The 24,896-nt window shown below is 40.9% G+C and overlaps 1 protein-coding gene across 3 annotated transcripts in view; it reads right to left on the reverse strand.

Annotated features, from left to right (window-relative positions):
* CDH8 (cadherin 8) overlaps positions 1-24,896 on the reverse strand; it is a 412,814-nt gene that overhangs the window by 333,371 nt on the left and 54,547 nt on the right. For 2 of the 3 annotated variants that reach the window (XM_042918476.1, XM_042918478.1), the window contains exon 2: positions 10,653-11,100. In XM_042918476.1, the coding sequence (XP_042774410.1) occupies positions 10,653-10,901 (249 nt within the window). In that variant the 5' untranslated portion in view covers positions 10,902-11,100. Of the gene's footprint in view, positions 1-10,652; positions 11,101-16,641; positions 16,714-24,896 lie in introns of those variants that run through there. The other variant, XM_042918477.1, reaches the window with a different exon arrangement.

A 24,896-nucleotide genomic window follows, 5' to 3' on the forward strand; every position in this document is an offset into this window, starting at 1 on the left:
CCTTGAGCTCTCTCAATCTGGCAATGGGGATAATGATGCCTTCATCAGCGGTATCTGTGAGGACTGAACCAGCAAACCTTATAAGATGCCTGCCATGCAGTCAACACTCAATACGCATGATCAGTTTGTTTTGGTGACTTAAAATCCTTCTTTTCTTTAATGTCCCTGTACCACGTCATCGATCTCATAGTCTCTGACATATATTCACAACAAAAAGAGATCTATGCAACACAGCTGGGCTTTTTTAGGATTACAGAGAAATAGAAATATGCATCTAGTGTTTTATTCCCTGCTGTTTCCCAATATCCCTCAGCCCTTCTGATCAGGCTCATTTGGATTCTGCTATTGTCTCCCATGGAAGCCCAGTGACATTTGATACTCTGCAGATTTCAGAGCACATCTGCCACGTTGTGGTAAATACATGCAGGAAAAAAAAAAAAAGGATTCCATGGAGCTGAGCAGAGGATGGTTCCTGTTAACTAATCCAGCTTGTGGGGGTCCACAGGCTGTTGCCTCTGCCATCACCTGCAGTATAGAGGAGTCCCATGTGCAAATTGATGTCACAGCCTATAGTGTCCGGCACCTATCACATAGGTTCGAATGAAATAAGCTGCGGTTCCTACCCAATACCTTGCCTAAAGTTCTTCCAAACATCAACCCCCATGACCTGTTTCTTTAATTAAGTGGTATTCCAAATTTACTCAGGCCAGATACAGAGCACCAAAGTCATGATTCAAGCTATCCTGGGATTGACTGATGATTTGTATTTATTTATATTCATATACTTATATTTATGTATGTGTACTTTAACTTGCACACAAATTACCTGGAGAAATTGTTACAATGAAGATTCTGATTCATAAGTCAGGCATACAGGTGGTGAATGAAATTCCACATTTCTAACTAGCTCCCAGAAACTGGTGCTGGTCTGTAGACCCTCACTTTTAGTAATAACAATGTAGTGAATTATATTTCTCTTTACAGACAGAACATCTAAAAGGACTCCTAAATGTATTAAAATGTGAGGTAAGGTAGCCGTAGCTAATGAGAAAGCACACCCACATCATAACAAAACATTCCAATATTTGAATACTGACAAGGCTGCCTTTCCTATATTTCAAAATATTCAAAGACTTAGTTAGGAACAGGAACGTACATGACCAAATTATGCCAGGAAGGGAAGGGGAAGGGGAGAGTGTGTGTGTGTGGGGGGGGGGGGGGGGGGGGGGAGTTTAAGTTAGCTATAATGGAAATGATACGGCGAAAATTAATGAAAGGATACCTCATGAAAATGAAGTCAAGGGGATGGCAGGGAGAGCCCTTAGACTCAAGGTCAGTTGAAGACCCAAATAAAAGAGATGCTCCTTGCACATGGACACTACTTCACAACCCCCTCAGAAGGAAGAAAAGCTTACCTCCTCTCCCAGCAACAGCCCAGCCAATTAGAGTGTGTCACAACTCAATGAGAAGCCACCATACTTTTACTCCCAGTTTACTCCAGTGGACTGTTTATAACAGCCTTCCCAACTCCCCTCTCCCCTGGGTAAAAGAGCGATCTCTACTCTGTTCTCTGGACTTACTTAAGTGTCGCCACCTCTTGCTTATCCCAGATTGCAATTCCCTTTCATTCCCGAATAAACCCATCTTTTGCTGGTAATGGAACTGGTGGTTTTATTTTTAAGGTTAATGATATGCATGGAAGGAAAATGCTAAAATATTACAGAAACTACTGTCTAGCAAACACGCATAGCCAGGCCAAAGGAAACTCTATAAATGCGGGAACACTTTTATCTTTCTTAAATAACATGATTCCATAAATATCTTTTCTAGGTTATTCTTATTTATTGAAAAGTTACTTGCAACATGCAGGCTGACTGTAATACTTAAACATTAAAAACATAGTTTCCCATTTCAAAGCCAAATATAAACTATTTCTGGTTAGTATTTGGTCTATCCCAAGGTAATAAAAGTCATTAAAGTACATTCAGCAGTATAGCCGAGCTATGGCTGTTCTTTATCTCTTCATCATTGTGTAAAAATGACTAAATATTTCTAACTCTTTAATTTATTGAGATTATCCTTTCAAGAATTTAACATAAATGTACTTTTTTTAAAAATAAGATTACGTTTACGAAATGAGATTCAAACTAAACAGTGGTCTCCAAGAATATGCTATAAATATGTAGCACTGGTTTTAAGAAAATTAAATGATATAACATTGTCATTTAATTTTCTCTAATTTTATTTTTTAATGTTTTATAATATAATAATAGCATATCCTAGAAAGTAAAATGGGGAAAAATTATAAAGAAAACAAAATGGTAATCCAATCACATGAATAGGGGAAAAAACGAATATATTGGTCTATTTCCTTAAAGATTCCTCTTTATTGATACCTGGTACAATTATTAATATGAATCAACATCAGGAATGAACTCCTTATTTTGTTTTTAATGTGGGTCACATACCTATCATTTATTCATTAGATACAATAATATATTTGGGAATTTTGATAACTTATGTTTCATTTTTTCTATTAGGGAATTTTATTATCAGAAACAATGGGTTGTTATTATAAATATGATTAGGATTCTTTCTACATTAATATTTAAAGTCAAGAGTATTACAGGCACCTGGGTGGCTCAGTTGGTTAAGCGTCAGACTCTTGGTTTTGGCTCTTGTCATGATCTCACAGTTTGTGGGATCAAGCCGCATCCTGGGCTCTGGGCTGACACCTACTTGGGATTTTCTCTCTCTGTCTTCCTCCCTCCCTTTCTCGCTCTCTTCCCCTCCCTTGCTCACTCACTATCTCAAAATAAATAAAGAAAAATAAAGAGTATTGGCACTATCAGGGGTGAAGGGGAAGTAACTAAAGGAAACAAAGCAGCAAAATGGTGAAAATTTTTGAATATGGAGGATCAGGTTGATGAGTACACAGGGGTTCATTATTTTGCAGATGATTAAATATATGTATTTTCACATGTGCACATGCATATCTTAACACATGTGTGCCACATACTCTGCTCATCTCACACATGCATTTTTTTTATTATAGTCTATCCACACCTCATATCTTGTTTCTGGTATTTCCTCAGTTGCAATCGTGTCCCCATGTTATAAATCTTAGTAAGTTTTAATGATTCAGGCTAGTCTGCCATGTGAATTTGCAAGGAAAGTTTTTTTTTTTTTTTTTTTTAATACTGATTACCTTGTTGTCAATTATAAAATAGGGTTATGTTATCGGGCTTTTCACCCACAAACATATGACCACTATCATTTTCTTCAAGTGGGAAAACGAGACCTGCCTTAATGAGATGACCCTAAGCAGATTAAGAACATATGAAAGACTTTTAAGAAGTGTGACTGAGGGTATCTGCAAAGATGAGCACAGACTATCCATACTCTCACCTGGTCCCTTGGCAAGGAATGAGGCAAACAGGGTGGGGGGTGGGGCTCCAGAGACAAAGGAGTAGGAGATGATCTGGGATTTTACTCATGCACAAACTCAGCTAGTAGATCGCTCATACGTGTGCATTTGTGCGTGTGTGTGTGTTTAGGGTTTCTGCTGATTTCCATGACGAATATTATTTCCTTTATTGATATCAGCATCAGAGATTTCCCAAAACTCTGGGATGCCTGTTATTCCTAGGTCGGGGCATGGGGCAAGAAGCCGACAACTCTCGTTTTGCCAGATTGAGACACACGATGCTGACTTGCATTCCTGCCAAATTATTGGTGCACGGGCTTTGTCTGAGTAGGCAGAGGCTCCACGGAACTGACAGTGAATCGTTCTCGCAAGGCCGAGGATACAATTTGGCTGCGGCTGCGTAGCCCAGTGCTCTTTACATGCAAACGGCCAGCAAAAATAATGGCATGTCAAGTGCAATTTTCTCCCCAGCCGTTGACACCGTAAACTATAATATAGTGTAATTATTTGGCATCCCGTGTCCTTCATACTAAGCACCACCCAAACGATTTCCAAGTTGCAGAGAAGAGGGAAGGTTAGAAGGTCAAATTTAAAGAGAGAAAATGAGTCAGTGCCTTGGAGGGAGAGAATTATAAATAGATGTGGCATCACCAGCAGTGGAGTTATATCCAAATAAGGAACTGCTCAGAAGCCCAGGTAGGAGGGGAAAAGGGAAGAAAGAGAGCAGAGGAGTTTATGTAAGAGAGAGGATTTAGGATAGATCTCTGACCACCTGGAGAGCAAACCGGTTTTTCCCAAAATAAACCAATATGAGGAACCAGGATCACAGAACCAGAGAACAAGAGCCAAAAGAACTTGGGCAGAAAATCAATAGACGCTACACTCATTTTTCTTATATTGCTTGCTTTTCCTGTTCCATAGGGATTTGTATGTTAAATATAATTTCATAATCCACGATACCACTACAAGAGAGGAAACTGCCCCAGAGAGGCTGTCTGACTTGCTCTTCCAGCTGCTTTGTAGCAGAAGTGAAAAAGGAAGAAGTCAGATCTCCAAGAGAGCCTTCCCATCCTTTCTCTGTGACTCTCAGATTCCAACCTTAGTTCTCTTTCAGTCACCTTGACCCTCTCGGCTCTTTCAACAGTCTGGCATCTGTGATCGCCTCTGCTGGGGAATGCTCTCCCTTTCCATCCCTGCACTCTGGGGTGCCACTCTACAGCCAGGACGCTGGCTATAGCGTCTCAGCTCACAGGCTATTTCTTTCAAGAAGGTTCTACATCCTACCAAATAGACAAGCTTCCTGGGTATGTGTTTCCATAGAACCCTATCTCTTTATCCTGTAGCACTTACCTCCGTTTTAATGTGACATGTGTTCTCATGACTATTTTCCTAATGTCTCTCTCCCCATGGTAGCCCATTAATTCCATGACAGAGGGTTTGCATTTGTATTTGTTCTGAGCGGAGAATCTACTGGCCACAATGCTTAGGAGACAATAAGTGCTCAATACATATTTGCAGAATGACTTGATCAATCATCCTTGTGTTTCACAGGGAAGGGCTCCCATGATGTTATCAAGCTGTTCATGTCATGTCCATTTCATCACAAGGACATGACTTTTTTTTCCTTAGTTGCACGATTTATGAAAACCACCATGTTTCTCTCTCTCTCTCTCTCTCTCTCTCTCTAAGACAAGAACACATAAGTATATAGGATGAAGAGTCCTTGCACCACCTTATTCTCTTCCAGAATTGGCAGAGTAAGTCACCCCTGGAGCTCCTAAGTATGTGGAATGCTAAGTATTCATATGTAGAGCAGGTTCTGAACCACCTGTTCCACAAAGAACTGGAGTCTCTTTGGCTGATACCTGTTTCTGAGAAATTCAGAAAGAAGAGTTCTGAGGTACCTTGTGCCATAAGCACAAACATAAGTTTGCAGATGGATTGGAGACAATGAAATCATCTCTATGTAGTGATTCATACCACGGGTAAGGGGCTTAGAGAGGATCATGCAGCCTCCTCAAAAAAGAGTTGTTTTAACAAGTTAACTTGCACACTATGACTACCTCAAAGAAAGACTTTTAAAATCAGAAAGTAGTGGGGCGCCTGGGTGGCTGAGTCGGTTAAGCCTCCAACTTCGGCTCAGGCCATGATCTCATGGTTTGTGGGTTCGAGCCATACGTCGGGCTCCGTGCGGACATCTCAGAGCCTGGAGCCTGCTTAACGATTCTGTGTCTTCCTCGCTCTCTGCTCCTCCCCTGCTCACGCACTCTCTCTCTCTCAAAAATAAATAAATATTTAGAAAAATAAAAATAAAATCAGTAAGTAGAGACCGTGTTTAAACTACCCAGCTGTCTATAAGGTACCAATATGAAAATGGAACATGAAAGTAATGCATTGTCCTCTTTATTGAAAAATGCCACTTGTATTAAGTCATATTGAATTTATATTACTTTTTAATAAATTCTTCCCTTATTTAGGTGAATTATTCATTCATTTATCTATGCAAAATATTTACTGAGCACTTCTTATATGCACGCAGTGTTCTAGGTTCTAGGGATGTCAAGTAAAAAGCAAAGGAAACAAAAATCCTTTTTCTTTGTAGAACTTGCATTGTAGTAGGAGAAAAATCCTAAATAAGATAGAGAATGGCTGAGACAATGATCATCAGGAACAAGAAAACATAAAGCACAAAGGATATGAAATATTAGAGAGAGGACAGTTATATTTTAGACAGAATGGGACAGGGAAGACTTCTTGTGAATATGACTTTCAACCTCATTCGAATTCAACAAGAAATATACAGGCAGCATTACTTTTGACAGAAGGGATCCTCAGTAGTCCTACCCTATCCCACTGACATTGCATAAACCCTCTGTCCAGCTGGGATACCTAAGTTCCTACTCCACCCAACCTCAGTCTAGGCAACAAGTCGTCCTTCAAAACACATCTAAGTATCACCTCCACCTTAAGCAGCCTGGGATAACTAACAGCAAGGGCTCTTGTTCAGGCTCCAGGTGTCTTGTGCTCACCTGGTGATATAATTGTCTGTTTAGCCACCACTGCAACTACACACACACACACACACACACACACACACAAAATTAAGAATACAATCATGACTAGGGGTGCCTGGGTGGCTCAGTCGGCTAAGCATCCAACTTTGGCTCAGGTCATGATATCTGGGGTCATGATAGCTGGTGAGTTGAGCCACACATAGGGCTCTGTGTTGACAGCTCAGAGCCTAGAGCCTGCTTCAGATTCTGTGTCTCCCTCTTTCTGCCCAAACACCCCCTCATGCTCTGTCTGCCTCTCAAAAATAAATAAACATTAAAAAAAATTAAAGAATACAATCATGACTACAATAACTATATGCAGGCACTATGCATATATTATTTTATTGGCTGTTATATACTCTCATTTTTCTTTATTTAAAATTATTTAATTTTACTTAAATCCAAGTGAGTTAAGATATAATGTAATAATGATTTCAGGAATAGAATTTAGTGATTCATCACTCACATAGAACAACAGCCAGTGTTACTGCTCTTACTTGGAAAACTTTAAAAGAGTTTTAGTAACTTCTCCAGGGTTAACACTCAGAAGGTAGCCAAAGCAAAGTTCAAACTTCTGGAAAGTACATCTCAAGGGCTTGTTCCTTCTCTGCACCCCACTGTCTACAAATACAGTAAAAGCACAATGGATGATGGAGGGTGTATGTGAAGCTCTGAAAAGCCAGTCACTCAAAAACTGAATCTGCCTTTGAGCTTGAACTCAGCCTGCAGTGTCAAGGGCCCCACCATGGTGATTCACAGGAAAGTCTTTTTTTGTTGTTGTTTTAATGTTTATTTACTTTTGAGAGATAGAGAGTGAGAGAGGGGTAGGGATAGAAAGAGGAAGGGGGGACAGAAGATCCAAAGCAGGCAGCAGAGAGCCCAATGCAGGGCTCAAACTCACAAACCGTGAGATCATAACCCAAGCCAAAGTCAGCCAAAGTCAGACGCTCAACTACCTGAGCCACCCAGGTGCACCAACAGGAATGCCTTTTAAAGAGTAGGTATGCTCCTGAGTGACTAACGCTCCCAGCCCTTCCTAGGGAGAAGCTCAGTGACAAGTGGTTTAGAGTCCGACGTGGAAGAGTGTACATAGAGATAAAACACCGTAAAGCACCGGTGGGCACCTTGATAGGGATCATCCCCACACTCAGCCTGACTTGTAATTTGAAGCAGTCACCTGAAAGGTATTTTTGGCTTCACTACAACCCAAGGTCCTCCATGGCTAAGCTATAATAATTCAGGAGCAATTTTCTTTACGGGGAAATATGGAGGATTGGAACTGTTTGTAGAAATTTCTTCAGAAAATAAGTTTAACTCTGATTTAACAATTGTTTGTGAACTGGCTGGGGTAGACAGGAAAGCAAAGAACTAATTCATTAAAACGGTCATAAAGACTTGGGAGCATTTTGGTCATTTGAAAATCTTAGGGTTCTCTGACAAGATTTCTGTCCTTCAAAGAAGCATGAATTTCTCAAATATTACTAAGTCACAAATCAATGCTGAAGTCTGCCTGTTTGCTTCTATCTCTATTAATGTAAGGAACAGCGTTAAAATTAGTCATCAGACTCTTACGAATCCAAAGCAAACCCCAATTTAAATACTTTTTCTATGCAGACAAAAATGAGACATCCTGGGTATAGCATGTTTGGTTATTTATATTATACAAAATGCCATCACAGTGATAGGCCTCCATAAAAAGTTAATAGAATTCACATAATTCACCAATTATGCATGGATGCATGTGTGCACAGATCCAGAATTTCCTATAGTAGGAAAACAAATTGCCTGAGGTTTGGGGTAAGTTCTCAATACCCAGAATACTTTTCTGGACTTTACAGGCTCTGCATTCTGTATTCATTAACTCAGTTTTCATTAAGATCAAGGATTTTTAATTTTTTTTTATTCTTTAAAGATTTTATTTTTAATGTTTTTAATGTTTGTTTATTTTTGAGACAAAGACAGTGCACGAGTGGGGGAGGAGCAGAGAGAAGCGGGGAACACAGAATCTGAAGCAGGCTCCAGGCTCTGAGCTGTCAGCACAGAGCCCAACGTGGAACTCGAACTCACGAACCCTGAGAACATGACCTGAGCTGAAACTGGACGCTTTAACAGACTGAGCCACCCAGGCATCCCAAAGATTTTATTTTTTAGTAATCTCTACAACCATCATGGGGCTCAAACTCACAACCTTGACATCAAGAGTCTCACGCTGTACTGACTGAGCCAGCCAGTCACCCTTGTATTCAACATTTAAGTACAAATTATGGTTTCAACACGTGGCAACTAGCTACTAAAATGTAATAGGATATGGTGGGTAAAATTATGGCCTTGGGAATCCCCAACTTGATTCAAACTCAGAACTTTTACTAGCTCAATGATCTTGGTTTGCTTTACCAATCCTTCTAAGTCTCAGTTTCTGTACTTAAAAAACAAACCAAAAAACATAATGCTGGTCAAGAAGCCCATATTCAAACCCCACTGGGCCAGATGTGTTTCAAAATTCAGGAATTTCCACATTTGGAAACATATTAAGGTACATAAACTGTATAGTAAGTAACACCCTTAGCAGGGTCTGGGGCAGTACCCTGCATTCAAGCACATTAACATTTCTGCTGGGAATTATATGAATAGTCACAGTAATAGGATGCATTATGACTATAAATAGCCTCAAGTCAGTTCTGCTACCTGAGTTTGTATTAAACATACAAAAAAAAATCTTTCAGAAATTTTTGCATTTTTACATCTGAAAAAGTAGTGTAGAGCTGTTTTGCACGTATATTTTTATATGTGTATATATACGCACATAAACACATACACATACATACACAGAAAGAGGGGAAAAGCTATTTTTAGACACAAACAGGATTGTGCCCACAAAGTGCTTTTGTATGAGTGGTCAATACATAATAAACACTCAATACCGGCTACAGTATGAGCTTCTTCAAGAAAGAGATCATGGTTTTGAAAACGGATATGCTCCAGTATCCCTAGAACAGTGACGGACACATAGAAAGGGCTTAATAAGTATTATCTGATTTACTCATGAGATCTCCTCATCCAGATATCGTTTGTCCAAGTAGACTAACTATACAAAATGAGAAAACATAACCCTTGGAGAGTCTCAATTTGCTTTGCAAGACAATAAGGTAGAAGCAGGAATGTATTCAGAAGTTCCTAGTCAAACACAAAGAGTTAACTCAGGTCTTAGAGATCAATATTTAATTCTCCTCCTATTTTTCTAAATCACTGCTTTTGGGAAATGAGTAATATTGGCATGACTCACATCTTAATCTCCCTTATCAGGAAAATCAGCCATTGGTAGGCTTATAATTAGAATTCTACCATGATGTATCAAATTTAATAGAAGCCTATGAACAGTTCTGAGGAATAAATGTATACAGTCTTCAGTACCCATGGTATGATTTTGGAAAAAAAAAAAAAAAAAAAAAAAAAACTTATCTACAGAAAGAACATTTGTTTAACCTGTCAACAACAAAACAAATGTAAATACCCACACACACATGCACACACACGCCACTAAGTGAAATTTTGATTGTATACATTTGATTCCATCTGACAATGAATGAACTAGTTTCCTATCGCAAATTTTATTGGATTACAGTACAAAGCACTGTTAAACATCCAATCCAAGAATTTCTTTTTCTCCAACCCAGGTTAATGACTAAAACCACAAACAAACCACAGAAAAAAAAAAGGGGGAGGGGGGAATCTACCTGCAACTGGAGACACACGACCTCAAAACAAAATGAAACAACTAAACATCTTAGGAATCAAGGTCGTAGGAAATTCAAACCCAACAAAAATGTATCCCTCTTCCAAATACTTAAGCTAGAGAAAAAGTTTGCCATGCAGATTTCTTGCACAAAATGGGAAAGAAAAGTCTGTAGGTACACACATTACACAAGTGTTTTGTATCTGAAGGGAGGCAAGTGGTGGGGGAGACGAGCCTTCACCAGAAGAGCAGTCTGTCTACATTTAAGACTGTTACAGTGGGATTAGTCATATTCCTAAAGAAACCAATAGGTAACTAAACTAACCATCTGGCCTAAAGTACTACAGCTAAGCGTGCCAACAATTCTGACAAGTCGGATGTTAAAGATCTAAAGAAGAGAAACAGATCCCGAAATGGGGATCTTAAAAGTGTAGCTTACCCGGCCAACAAGAATCGGTTCAGGTCCAGAAAACTCTTCCAGGACAAACATTTGATTCCAAACCCAGCCTCTTTTGGAGCGGTTCAAAATCCGCTGTTCACTCAGCCTACTTAGTTCCAAAGGGGATCCACTCATTACAACTTGAGACTGATTCATCGGAGCCGTGTAAATGCAAGGGGGAAGAGTAATCCATAATATTATTAATGGAGTCCAGAGATCCAAGAGCATTTCCGCTAGCCGTTCTGGCATGGTCCCACCAGTTAAGCAAATCACCACGAAAATGAGACAATTATTTTTTTTGCCTCCGGTCTGCAGCCATCCAATTCATCATGCAGTGTAGAGCGTTTACTTACAGCTCTGCCACGTGTTTCTAGCACAGGAAACAGACATCATCTAAGCCGCTTTTCTGAGACCACGATCCACTGGCATTCCTTCTCACTGAAATCGCCTGCAAACACAAGGAGACAGAAAGAGTAAAGGTTCACTCCACCAGGTCTTCCAACAAAACTGCTGCCTTTTAGAAGCACCTAAATGAACAACAGCAGGCATTTCCCCAACTCTCCAGTTAAAAAAGTGGATCTGAGGAGTTAGAATGAGTGGGTCCTTTTATTTGTTAAGCTTTATTTAGATTTTTTTATTTGTACCTATGTTAGTTATCACAAACCGCTTAAGTAACACAAGTTCTTTCCCCTACCTACTTCCTTCCTTCCTTCCACCTATTCTTCCTCCCTCCCTCCCTCTCTTCTGATTTAAACATGGGTTCTATTTCACTCTATGTTGAGCAATATAAATAGCCTTTAATGGGTATTTTTTTTTAATTTACACATGAGACTGGGAAAGGAAATTTCCCATTTTACAGTCTTAGCTGCCACAAAGCATCAGAAGGGATGGTCCAATTCAGGGTGCAGAATGCTATTCTCTGCCAGGATGCTAATAATGAATGAATAAAATTAGAAGTCTCCCAGAGAGAAATTCTGTAATGTCCAGCATGTATGCTATAATCAGGCTGGTGTCAGAGCTCCCATTCTAAATGTACAGTTGAACAGGAGATTTAAATTATGAAAAGCTCCTTTGGGAATGAAATATGGTAAAAATACAATTTTCAATTGAGGAGATTCAGAAAGGGATGGGCAAAAAAAATCCCCCATTACCTGAGGTGTCAAATACATTTTTTTGCTTACCTTCAGTGTGGAAAAATGTGTTTCTTCCCTCTCAAAAAAATTATTTTTAAAGAAAGAATTTTCACTGCAGAACCCAGAGAGAAGCCTTGCTGAATTAGATTAAATGGGAAAATAATTCCTCAGGACACCATGGGGATCAGTTTGGCTCAGGGAATTCATAATGGGGTAGGGAACCTTTCACCTCTAGGTCCTTGGTCCCATTCTGGCTCAGAATGGGAAAGCAAGAAAGTCATTAACATTGGCTGGGCTAGTGAGTGGCCTTAGTGATGCCAGCTGAAATGGCAGACCCAGATTCTGCCGCAAATACAGGCTGTATCTGATCTAACAAGATGGCCAGTGGAATCACCCCACTTGTCACCTTTTGCCCGGGCTCAGCTCAATCTCCCGGACTAGGATGGTACCTCAGGTGGCCCCGCCCCATGAGTGCCTAGGGAAAGCACTGCAAACGGCAGTAGTCTGTAAATGGAAGGGAAGAAAAGCTTTCAATAGGAAACCAGCTCAGAGAAAACAGAACCCAGAACAATATCCTCTGCTTCCCCTGGAACCACAGCACACAAAAGGAAGAGAAGCCTTTCTTTAAAGCACATTTCCATCATGACCTTCTCTTATTCCAGTGTGAGAAGCAGACCTTTGCAGGCTTCAAATTTAAAACAAGACGGAATTTAAAAGTTCTCAAGAAAAACATCCCCAAGTATTAATCTCTTTCTAAATTGCCCATCCACTGGCCTATTTAACCAGCATTTAGAGCACGACCATCACACACCCTGCCCTCTCCTAGACAGGGGGCCTGAACAGTGCTAAAGGGGCACAGTAGTGTGCTACAGGGTCCGCCGTGGAGGCAGAGAAGCCTGGGTTTGAATCCCAGTTCACACCACTTGAGGTCTCTCTCATAATGCATCAGATACGTAAGTTCCTGAGCTTCAGTTTTCTCTTCTGCAAAATGGCAATAAAAATAATTCCCACTTTCCTCCAGTCAGTAGGGGGAGTCAGAATCAAGATTCTGATAAAGCAGCAGGAACATGCGAAGCACTCACTAAACTATTTTTCCTAAACCAGACTGTGAGGGTGGTGTTGACATGGTCCATACCTTTGGGAGGCTTTGGTTAAAAAGTCAAATGAAAGAGCAGAGACTTAAGCCACATGACCTCTATGGCAGGAGTAGGTAAGGTCCAAGAGTGACACAAAGCACTCAAAAATCTTCCAGAAGGTGGGATGGGAGAAGGCAAAGGTGTTGCCGGGGAGGAAGGGCTGGACCTTATCACAAAGTAGTTGAGACCTATCCTGTCCACATAGCCTCACTCTAAATTCTTCTCGGGAAAAAGTGTATATTCTCTCCAAATTCACCTTCTATAGGACAGAACATCCCTGAATGCTCAAAACCCATGCATGCCCTTCTCTTGGCCAGAGAACTACAAAGTTCTCAAAGTGGGTTGTGATTTTCCTCCAGCATCAGCCTGTCTGGGGATTGAATTCTAGTTTAAAAAACTGCATTTACTAGTGGGGGCCAACTACCAACAATAACAACAATTATAAGAATACCTAAATGGTTTATTTTGAGGATTAGAAGAGGTAGTCTTGTTAACGCAATTAGAAAAGGCTAGAGCGTACAGTTATTTTTAAACTGTGCCAAATAACTCTGCAAGTATATTCTGGCATCTGTTCTGTTGTTGATGATTCTGGGATAAGAAAGTTTAATCCGATACTCATAATAGACACTTCCTTCATGGAAGCCATCCACTGGCAGCCAGGATGAAATGTGACATGAGCGGTACTGCACCCAAACTTACCAAAATCAGGTAAAAAGTGATAACAAACCCTGAAGTAATTGTACACCATGGCACACCTTTGTTAGTTAGAAAGGATGTATTAATAAAGGAATAGATGCATAGCCCAAAATACCACCCATTAACGCAGTATCTTAGGGCTGGATAAATCTTACTGTGTCTCACACTGTTTCATTCAAAACTGAGGCACAGAAAAGTTAAACAGCATGCCCCGAAAAATACCTCCAGTAGGGAGCAGATCATTATTTGAATCTAGGTAATCTACTTCCAAAATTCTCGTTCTTAACCACGTCTCTCGTTATATAAACACTGATGAGTGTATTCTGATGGTCAACAGGCAATCAGGTCAATGCTCTTCTCATCAGGAAGCAAAGAGTCCAATGGGTACAGACTAACAAAGATATACTTACAATATTTAGTGAAATGCAGGCTGAGAAGGGTTACAGAAATACAGAGCGATGGTATGCCACTCATCTTCACAGCATAAAAAAAAAAAAGAAAAAGGCTTCCTGGAGGAAGTGACATCTAAGCATGGAGAAGCAAGCAATTTCCTAACTGGGGAGGAGTTAGGGGTGAAAGGGCATTTAAGTCAGGCAATGCACAGGAACTAGACCACCGATTAATCCAGCATCTTAGGTAGTCTGCAAATCATTACTTACCAGATCATTCAATCCATGATCTGCTCTCCACCCACCAAATTCATCCTACACATGGTCTCCACAGAGTACCTGTCAAATAGGGTACCCTCTACTCTGCCAGTTCTCTGTGAAGCAAAGAGCATGTTGGATTTCTCCAAGGCTTTGAGGAATAGAAATATTTTCCATCCTACAGACAGGGTATGGGAAACATATGAGTGCTATTCCAATCTGACTCCTCATTTTTCAGAGAAAGGAGGAATGATTTGGTTAATGGCCAATAGCTGGTGGCAGAGCTCTGGAGAGAAATTATCCTAACTCTATTGGGATGAAGGGAAACTCTCCTTCATCCACATTGGTCATTTCTACTACCCTCCCCTGCACAGAATTTCTAGCACAGTCATATACCCCTCCCTCAGGCAGCCAAATTCTTAAATTACTTGTACTATTAAATTTAAAATGCGAGTTTTTTCTAACATCTACTTTAAAATGGCAAACCAATGTTATTTGTTACAAAGAGATTAACAGTAAACACTTAGACAGTGTTTGGGTAATATTAAATCATCAACTCATACACACATATGTGTATGTATATGGTAAATCATGACTACATACATATATATACATATTATATGTACACACACAGCTATGTATTTACATCTACTCTTCAAAATAACCCTAATGTAAGTATTATCACTTTATTATCATCATTCCCATTTTATGGATAAGCAAACTGAAGCACAGTGAGACTGGTATTTTAAGTAATGTTTTATTTTCTCTTAACTAGACACTGGCAAAGCCTGAGGTCATCTGTCTCCGATAAAAAGGAAAATCAACAGTTAGAGGCAAGGATATGCTGTTAAATATTTAAGTGGCTCTCGAAAGAAAGAATCCTTGATTTATGATTTCCATAATGTAAATACTTCCACCAATTTCAAGCTCTCGCTGTGGCCACTAACAAGTTCTGGCATTTCCTGAAAATTTAACAATGGGCTCTGGTAAATGTAGTAAGTCCTCTCCACAACACCCCTGGGGGTGCTTCTCAAACCTTCATATGCATACAAATCCTCAGGAAACCTGGCCAAAATGCAGATAATAACCCAGTAAATGGAGGGTGGGGGCCTGGGACTTTGTAAGGATTTGAGGAACAGAGTCTGAGAAGCCTGGGGTTGGAGCAAATAAGACCACTTCCCAACTCAGACCTTCTCCTTAAAATAACAAAGGATTTAGCAGCGTGGTGAGAAGGTCTTTTCCTCCCAGGCCCACGCAGGGCTCATCCTCACCGTGCCTACAGGAGTACATACACACATCAGACTTTGGGAATCCCTGCACTGGTGTGAATATATGAGATTTGTATGATGTCATAATACCGCCCCCCCCCAACACACACACACACACACACACACACACACACACACACACACACACAACTTTATGCAAGGCTCTGGTAAAACTGTGCCACTAACTGGAGTATTCACAGGCACAAATGTGCTATCAGGGGGTGGTGAGACTTGGCCTTCCATTCAGCGAAGTCTGCCTTAGAGAGTCTTCACTTAGAGACAAATGAGCTTCTACTGTGACAATTAGAACCATACTATTTATATTGCTTTCACCTCTGCCACAAGCAGAGGTAATGTCTCTTTGATGATTAGAAAATAGCTTTATAGGAATTCTTGAGATGCAACCAAATGTGATGTCACTGTTATCAGAATTAATAAACATCGTGAAGAGTAACTCATACACAAACTGCTTAAGTCTATGCAAGGAAGAAGAAATTGAGCAAGGTTGTAAAGCTTGGGTAAAAAATCAATTTATTTTTAGATTTTCCAACCACAGTACGTATGTCTGGCCAAGCAATCCACTTTATTATAATGCTGTTGCATTGATTTACACCCAGATAGTGAGATGAAGAGATTTTACAGTCTCTCTGGAATTCTTACAAGTAAGAAAGTCTTTAGAATTTTCCCCATAAGAAAATATCTTCTCTTGGGTAACATACTTACAATCTGACTTTTCATTCATACACATATTTTAGACACCTTTCTAATTACAGCCTGGATGTTACTCTGCTGACCCCAACATTTTTTTATGGTGAACTTTTTTAAGGTGGTCAATTCTCGGGTACGTTAAGTCATTATGCAAAAATATACTCCACCATCAATTTTGTGAACAAGGTAGATTAAAGTTCTAAACAATAAGCCGCACACCAATAGGTGAAGTCTAAAATAAAAATGGGCTTTTACAGACACTTTAGGATTCAATCCAGCAGATTATTGTGGTTGACAGGAAATTATGCTTTTATTATCCACCAGGCTTAGTAGCCACAATATTTCATAGAAGCAAAAATGACACATAAGACCAGAGAATTTCTATTAAAAATGTTTCTGACCTTGAATTTAGAACCATTAGCAGGCTGCTTCAAAACAGGTAAATGCACATTGAATTCAAAGTGGTGTTTCAGAAACACAGATGGGGTATGAGATTCAGCTTGTGGCCCAGTGCAATTCACGCCAAACGCTGGATGACTGGAACGGAACAGGCACAGATATATTTGGGGTTTAGAGAGGGATGGTACTTGCATGCATCCAAATACAATTCAGGAGAGTCATCTTTCCTAAAGCCTTCAGAATTCCCTGACCAGATTCCCATCGCATAACAAGATTCTAATTTTGTTTTTGTTTTAAACACACACACACACACACACACACACACACACACACACACCCTATTTATCTCCCCATCAGCCACAACCCTCTAATCATCTTTCCTTGGTCTCCTACCATATCCTTAATCCAGCTATTATTCTATTCAAAAGCACGTATCTTTCGCTTATTTTGCCACCCAGAACACCTGCCAAATCCATTCTGCTGCCATTGGCACGTGACTCTTTTTCTTTAGTTTTCATGAAGTTTAATCATTATGGGTTACCTTGGCAAAAATAAATGCCTTCTCCTTTCCCAAGGAGTCAGAACTTTGTTCTACACACAGAGCACAGAAACATTTCTATTTGTTAGGGAAATTTCAGCATGGGTGACTAGGTCTGTGACAAAGACAAGGTCAAAATAAGGCCCTTTTCTAGTGTTACAGACCCAGACCTTCATTTAGGAAAACTTTCCTGAAATCATAAGGTTAAGATATTGAAGATGAATCTATTCTGTCAGACTCTTAAGACAGAAGTGTACTGAGATCATCTCAAAAAAATGAACACAAGTTCCATGTATCCCTTGCTAATTATAGACACAGTAGTGTCAGGCAGTGATTTCTCAGGGCTCTTCTAAATACCTCCTTCTCCATTTGAAAGCCCCATCTATTGCTGTCTTTAAGTAACGTGCTGAAAATTTAATAGAAACCTAGGAGTGAAAACAATGTGTTCACCTTTTGTTGGAGGAGGTCATTGTGAAGATGTGACCACCAGTGGATCAGAGAGCTGGCGCAGAAATTTTTATCCCATCCCTATTCCTGGACCTACATTCTACCCACTGTTCTCTCACTAAGAGTCATTTCAAGGACTCAGCTTTGAGGGATTAAGATGTTGGTGAGTCCATCTGGACTAAATACGTGACTGAACCCCATGGAGGCCTCTATTTAACACCTTAAGATTCTAGGCCTCTATTTAACACCTTAAGATTCTAGATGCGGAAATCTCATCGTGTGACCACCTGAGAGAAAGCCTCATATCTGAGTTCCCTTGTTTATTAACACTGCCACCTACCAGTCAGGCATGTCTCACATCTTTCTTTGGCAACTCCGTGCCCTGTGTATACGGAGGCCAATTTCAAAGTTCACTCTGGGAACTCCCAAGGTTGTGAACCAAGACCCTTTAAATCACAGTAACCAATAGAAATCAATTTTATTGCCCAATTGTAGTGTAGCTGAGCTGTGAAAAGCTCCATGGCACAGTGGATGAAACATCAAGTTTGGAGTTGGAAATAGTTTGAATTACTGTTCTATCACTCATAAGGTACGGGGAGATGTATCTCAATTATGACAAATAAGGGAACTGATGCTCTGTTTCATACTCTCTAACTTGAGGGACAGTGGAAAAAAATAAGTGAATGTACATAAAACTCTATCAATGAAGCAATGATAGCTACTATTTACTGAAAATTCCATGTACTTAACAAAGACTTTTGATTGATATTTTAAAAAATTATTTTATTTCAATTTCTTGCTGTGTACCTCACTGGGGAATATCCCAGTGTTCTATTTAGAACAGGTAATAAAATAACCTTTTCCAACTCTTGTTTTTTTTTTTTTTTTTTAAATGGCAGGAACCATGTTGGATACGAATAAAATAGCATTTTATAAATAGCTTTCCCTGCCCACAGCTAACACACAACTAATGACTTCAAATAGTTTTATTAAGCTGCTAAAGGGCAGGATTTTTAGTCCCCTCCCAAGAGCCAACCACGTCTCTTTCCATTGAAGACATAGCATTGTCCCTTCACTATTTTCTGCAGACAGGACAACACACAAGCACTAAACATCCGCATGGGACCTATTCCCTCCCTTTGTAACCACTCAATGAAAAACATGGGCTGCTACATCCTATTGTACAATTGCACTACAGCCAAACTTTAACTACTCGATGACAAACATTTCATTGGCCGGGTACTGCTACCAAAAAAAAAAAAAAAAAAAAAAAAAAATTCTGTTGCATTTCATCATCATCTACCTTCCTATGAGAATGGTCAAAGTGAGGAGTCCCCACTAACTCAGAAATGAGGCCAAAATGATCTCTCAACACTACTCAGAAGGCTGCTGAGAGAAGATAATGCTACGAGATTGTCAGGTAGTATCTTCTTTCAAAAGTATTCAACAACTGGTTTCCATTCATTTCAGCACTACTGGTGATAGCTGAAAATTACAAGCTCTCGCTTCTTGCTTAAGTCATGCGGAAATGGTTAAAATCAGTTATATCACATAACCAAGGCTACAGAGTCTGTAATACTAAAACTGAAATGCAGCCAAGTATCCCAGCATATTAAGTCAAGATTCTGCCAATTAGATTATACTGTGTAGTAACCATCCTTACAAGTGCACCTTACTGTCATTCTTTCATGTTTCAAAGACTTTATAGCTTAAAAACCACCCACTGACACGGTTACCATGAACTACGAACACAGTTGATAGATGGGTAGACAGATAACAAGCAATCATTTGACAAAAGTAATACTGAGATACAACAGAATACATAGGTCATGACAATTAAAGTATTTATATGAGTTCTAAAATCAGTATTATCTTCACCGACTATATTTGAGTCAAACTCAGACAAACACAAATATGCCCTACCACTTTAATAAAAATAAGTATAAATTAATGGTTTTTCATTTTTGAGCACCCCCAGTAGGAAGATGGAAATACTTCAACACAGAAAATTAAATTCTGTTTGTCAAGCTGAAACAGCAATAGAGAAATAAAGAATGGAATGTGTCCTTGTAATTTTTATAACAAGTTCAGAAGATGAGGTTGCATGTATAAGAAAAGTATTCCCTTAAGATATTCATATCACTCCCTCATCTACTTATTTCATGTTATTTGTATCACATCGGAAATCAAATAGTCATATTTTATGCATTAATCTATCTAGAAAGAAACAATGCATGGAAAATGTTATCGGTAATAGAACATGAAGGTACTGTAACATTTTCACTTAATGACATACATAGAATACAATTCCACTTAATATTCCTTTGCAGTATATTCAACATGCTTAAAATGTAAATAAATCTATTCACAGAAATACCTTATCATGGCAAACACAGTATTTTTTTTCCATTGTGTACATGTGAGTGCCAGGTATCCTGCTGATTAACGCAATATAGAAGAGTATAGAATGGTCTTCTAAGACGTTCTGACTTGCAATTCACATAAGGTTAATATGAACTGTTCCATTCAAATACAAAATATACTAAAGAGAAGCAAAGGAGGGAGGGGAAGGAAGAAGCAAAAGAGGGAAAGTTCTTCCCTTCATTATTTTATACATTCCCCCACCAAGGGAAAGGTATGGACACTGAGTTACACATGCAACCCTTCAGAATTTAGTGTGTTTTCCCCAATAAAACACTACTTTGCATCCCATGTAGGTTAGCAGCATTCTTGATATAAGTCTGGTCTTGATTTTCCAAGTGAGGTTTATAATCATAATACTGGATTTTGGGTAGGATTATATCCCACCCCATCCTTTACTGAGAATCTCCTAGTAAAGGAAGAGAAGGCAGTCTTTGTTCATTGTCGATGCATTAAATAAATGTTTGCAGAGCACTAACTCTGTGCTTGCCCTCAACTAACCATCATTTCAACATTTTCAACTGTCTTTGGCAGAGAGAATAGGAAAGGAAAGTTTGAAGGTTCTAAGTACAAGTGTTATTCTTTTATGTTTTCTAAAGAAAGACAGAAAACCGCATCTATTTCAACTATTAATAAAACTTAAAAACAAGACTTCTAAAGGCAAGAAGGTAGATGATATTTATCATAAGGAAAAGCATATGACATTTAAAACTTGGGAAATAAAAGCTTGGGACATGATAGAAAAAGGAAACAGTATTGGCCCCGGTGCTTTGCCATGAAGTAACTCTGGAGACTTAGCTAGAGGCAGCATATGGGAGCAGCAGCTGAATGGCATCCCTTGAACTTATTTCCTTTCTGACCTTTCGAAGTTGCCAGGTTCAACTAATTTTCTCCTCATGGTTATATCTGAAGCATGTTCCAGAGGCAAGAACCAACGGTTCAGCAGAAATAGATTGCTCATCACAACTTTCTATGGGAATTAAATGAGAAAAGCCTAATCGCTCTTTGGTTAATTAAGCCCCACTAATTCAGATGACAGCCTTATTCCATCAAAATAATATTTTATTTCACAAATACACATCTGTGGGATTCTGGAGGAAAAAAAATTTCCAGCACTGCAAAAAGATATTAAAAAAAAAAAAAAGACTGGTCAATATACAAATTCAGGAAGCCAGGGTGGGGGGTGCAAATCAAACCATCCAAGGCAGATGAAATGGCAAAGGGAACATGATAAAAATCCTCATACTTGAACCAATACATAAGTTAGTTATCTGGGCACATTTTGAAGTTTTCTACAAGTAAATTTTGTGTATGTGTGTACCACACCTAATACAGAGCAGCCAGGACCGGCCAGGGTTGAATTCTTACACTCTGCAGGTGGTGTTTAATACACCAAAGTTAGGAGCCTTTTCCTAAACTAAAAAGCAAAATATGATCATTTCAGCTGTGAGTGCAACAATGCTGAAAACAATGGGGGAAGAAAACTTCATCTTTTTCCTGCTTCTCCAAGTAACTTTTTAGGCAATATAAAATGACTGACACCACTATCCACAGCATCACTGAGCACGCTACTTCCAAAACAAAGTCTTGAGACTTTAGACTCCATCTATAATTAAAAGGCTACTCTGATCATGCTTGCTCCTTGATTTGTCAAACACAAAACTTGGCTGATAAACCAGAAAAGTGTGATTGGAAATATAAATTGAATATCATTTTACCCCTGAAAAGCTTCTGGCTTTGCATGGAAATTTTGCTCAGATTGGAATGTTGATAAAGCTGTGAGGTGTGCCACCTTGAGTAGAAAAATAAAGATTTTTTTTCTTAAAGCATTAATTTACTTATAATATGGTTTTCTGGACAGTTGCTAAGTATGGATTCTAACTTCTGGATGATTGTGCCTTTCTCCTCACTAATGAACAATGAAAGGAAACTGGAAAGCAAAACCTTGAAGTACAACTTCTTGAATAGAATCATTATACCCTGATTCTTTGGAGTTCCCATGCTTTGCTCCAAAATCTGATGCTCCCGGCTAACCAGCATCCTAAGACCTTAAATCTGTGCACAGTGTACACGGAAATGTTGTATCACGAATAAGCTCATACAACAGCCTTTACAAATGCCTTCTCACGTGGTCTATTCCAGCCTGCTGAGCATGTTTTATGGGCTGTTTGTTTTTACATTGAGCATACCACCATTGGCTACTTAAGTGTGTTCAGTGCTAAACTAAGGGGCTGCCTTAGATGAATTCGGTCTGGACCAGAGTTCTACACAATACCCAAAGAAAGTTATTTTCAGGTTAAAGACCTCCTCTCCTTTAGAGAGAATATTCTTTAGAGCAGCAAATGCTGCTGCTATTCTAGGGAAGGCTGCTATAAAATTGCTCTTCAGTGAAATTCAGAGCACCTTCAAGAACTCAAAAATGCATCCTGCACAGCAAAAATGCAGCCAAAAAATGTTGAGTCTTGCATGTAGAGATTTACCTATCAAGAATCTCGAGAGTTTTGGGAATCTGGGGATTTTAAAGCCAAAGTGATTCTTAACAGTAATAATAACTAGAAATACAAGATCTAGGTTGCAGGGGAGAAAGATTCAAAGTTTAAGTGACAGCATTACAGCACAAATTTTGGCGAACGTTAGCCAGCATCTCTAAAATATATAGCCCATTCGTGATGGACATGGGATACCTTGACACTCATCTGGGTGGCAAGGGGAACAAACAATGAGGAAGACGAAATGCCACTCAATAGCCCTGAATGAAGCAATCCCAGAGTTGCTGGGAAAGCTCTTCTCTGTTTTCGGAGATTTTTCTCAACTCCAAGCCCTCTTTAGAGTCCAGGAAAAAAAAAAAAAAATCTATCAAAGGGGATGGTTTAAAATGCTGCAACTGCTCCAGCATGAAATGAGTATGTGATGGGGAGCTTCCAATCTGCTAAAGAATTATAGAATATTATTAGTGTTATTATTTAATAAGAGGGTTAATCCTTGAATTTCTTTCAGCCACAGAGCTCAGGGAAGTGGAAAACATGTCTGGACAGGATGATTATGGAGAACTCCCTTTGAGGGGAGAAAAATGCAGCCCTTAGAGAACATCCTTCAAAGGTATCAGGCCTGTCTGTAAAAGAATCTCTCTCTCCCTCGCTCTTTGTTACACACACACTCAGATAAAATCCCTGCAAAACTGGACACAGCTGATGAAAGGCAACAGCCGGGCAGAAATTTCAGTTGTGTTTAGCCTAAAAGACGGGGCTCATTTTGCATGCAGTCAAGTACAGCGGCGAGGTTGAATGGATGGAAAATCCCACTCTCGAATCTTACATAAATATCTCTTTCCCACATAGTTTTCCAGTTGAAAAGCTCCCATAATGAAGCAGAGGTGACAGCCCAGGGAGCGTTGTTAACCATTGAGACGGCTGTCAGGAGAACTGTAGGGCGGACAGGCGCTTCACAACCGCCCCAACCCACCCGGGTCCCTCCTACCCGCTCCGCAATGGTACCCGACCCGAGAGGGCAGTGCTGGCGTACCTTCTCCGAAGCCCCCTCCTTCCCATTGTCAGCCCGCAAGCTGCGTGAAGCCAGGTGAAACCCAGCAGCCGGCTGATCTGATTAGCAGCTTCGGTGCGCTAAGGCATTGTCGGATCGTGCCTCTTCAAGAGGAAACTCTTGTGGAATCTTCAGGAAAGGGTGGTAAAGTTGCAAGGACCTTTCCTGCCTCCCGCTGCCTCGGTTACAAGCCCCGTTCTCTAACTGGAGCTGAAGTGAGCAGCTGACAGCCTGATTTGCCATGACGGACTGATGCTGTGCGTTCGCAACAATAAACAATTCATGTTGTTTGATTTCCAAGATTTAGCAACCCAAGCAAACAGCTGCCATCTCGACTCGCGGAGGCCAACGGGGCTGGCCCTTGACGAGCGGCCGGCTCAGTGCCCGCGGGGAAGGGTCAACGGTAACAAAACTTTGAGGTTCCTGCCACATTGTGTGGGGAGAGCTTTGGTCTGGGAGAGAAGGGAAGCGGAGAGAACTGCGGATACCTGTTGGCATCAGCAGGTGTTCGGTGTCCCCCAGCCCAGGCTGGAACCCGGTAGGAGGGGAGGAGGTCCCTTACGAACCTGTTACGCGCTGGCAGAAGCCAGGCGAGAGCCCTCTAGGCCAGCGAGCAAGGCGGCCCGCCCCCCGAGTGTCGGCGGATGGGGAGCAGGGAGAAGGCACAAAGCGCAGCCGCCTGCCCTGCCGGGCGATGGGGAGAGGGTTCGGAGTCCTCGGCTCGGGGGGCCTCTGTGAGCGTGGGCTCGCCAAGGACAGTGCCTCTGGGCGTCCTGCCGGGGTTCGGTACAGGGGCTTGGCCGCTGCAGAGCCGCGGGGCGGCCCGAGAGCCAGCAAGTTTGCAGCGGGCACCACGCCTCGTAGGCTGAAGCAGCCACTTGTAGGAAAGCCCTGCGCCGGGGCGGGGGGCTCTCCGCTGCTGGGTCGCGGCCCGCGGCCCCAAGGCAGGGGTCTCCCTCCCTGTCCCCAGGGTGGGTGGGGGGAAGGTGCAGCAAAGGGGCAGCCCCGGTCCCTGCGCCTTCTTTCCTCTCGGGCTCGCACCCTCCTCACCCCCGCCGCGGGTGTTGCCCATTCTCCGCACGGACCCCGCAGTGAAGGCGCGCGGCTGCAGCGTCGCCTGCCTGCCGGCCTGGCGAGGCGGCGAAATCGCCAGGCGACCGCGGAGATGGAGACTGGCAGGAAGACTAAAGGGGCACAGGCTGCTTGCTACTCCCCAGGACCTACTGTCACAACAGTTTGCCAAATCGTCAGAGCCCTGAGGTGGCCCCGTCGGCTGTGCGCATCATGAAAGACGCAGCTCAGCCCCAAGCC

Source organism: Panthera leo, chromosome E2 (assembly GCF_018350215.1).
Source record: "Panthera leo isolate Ple1 chromosome E2, P.leo_Ple1_pat1.1, whole genome shotgun sequence".
Taxonomy (NCBI): Eukaryota; Metazoa; Chordata; class Mammalia; order Carnivora; family Felidae; genus Panthera; species Panthera leo.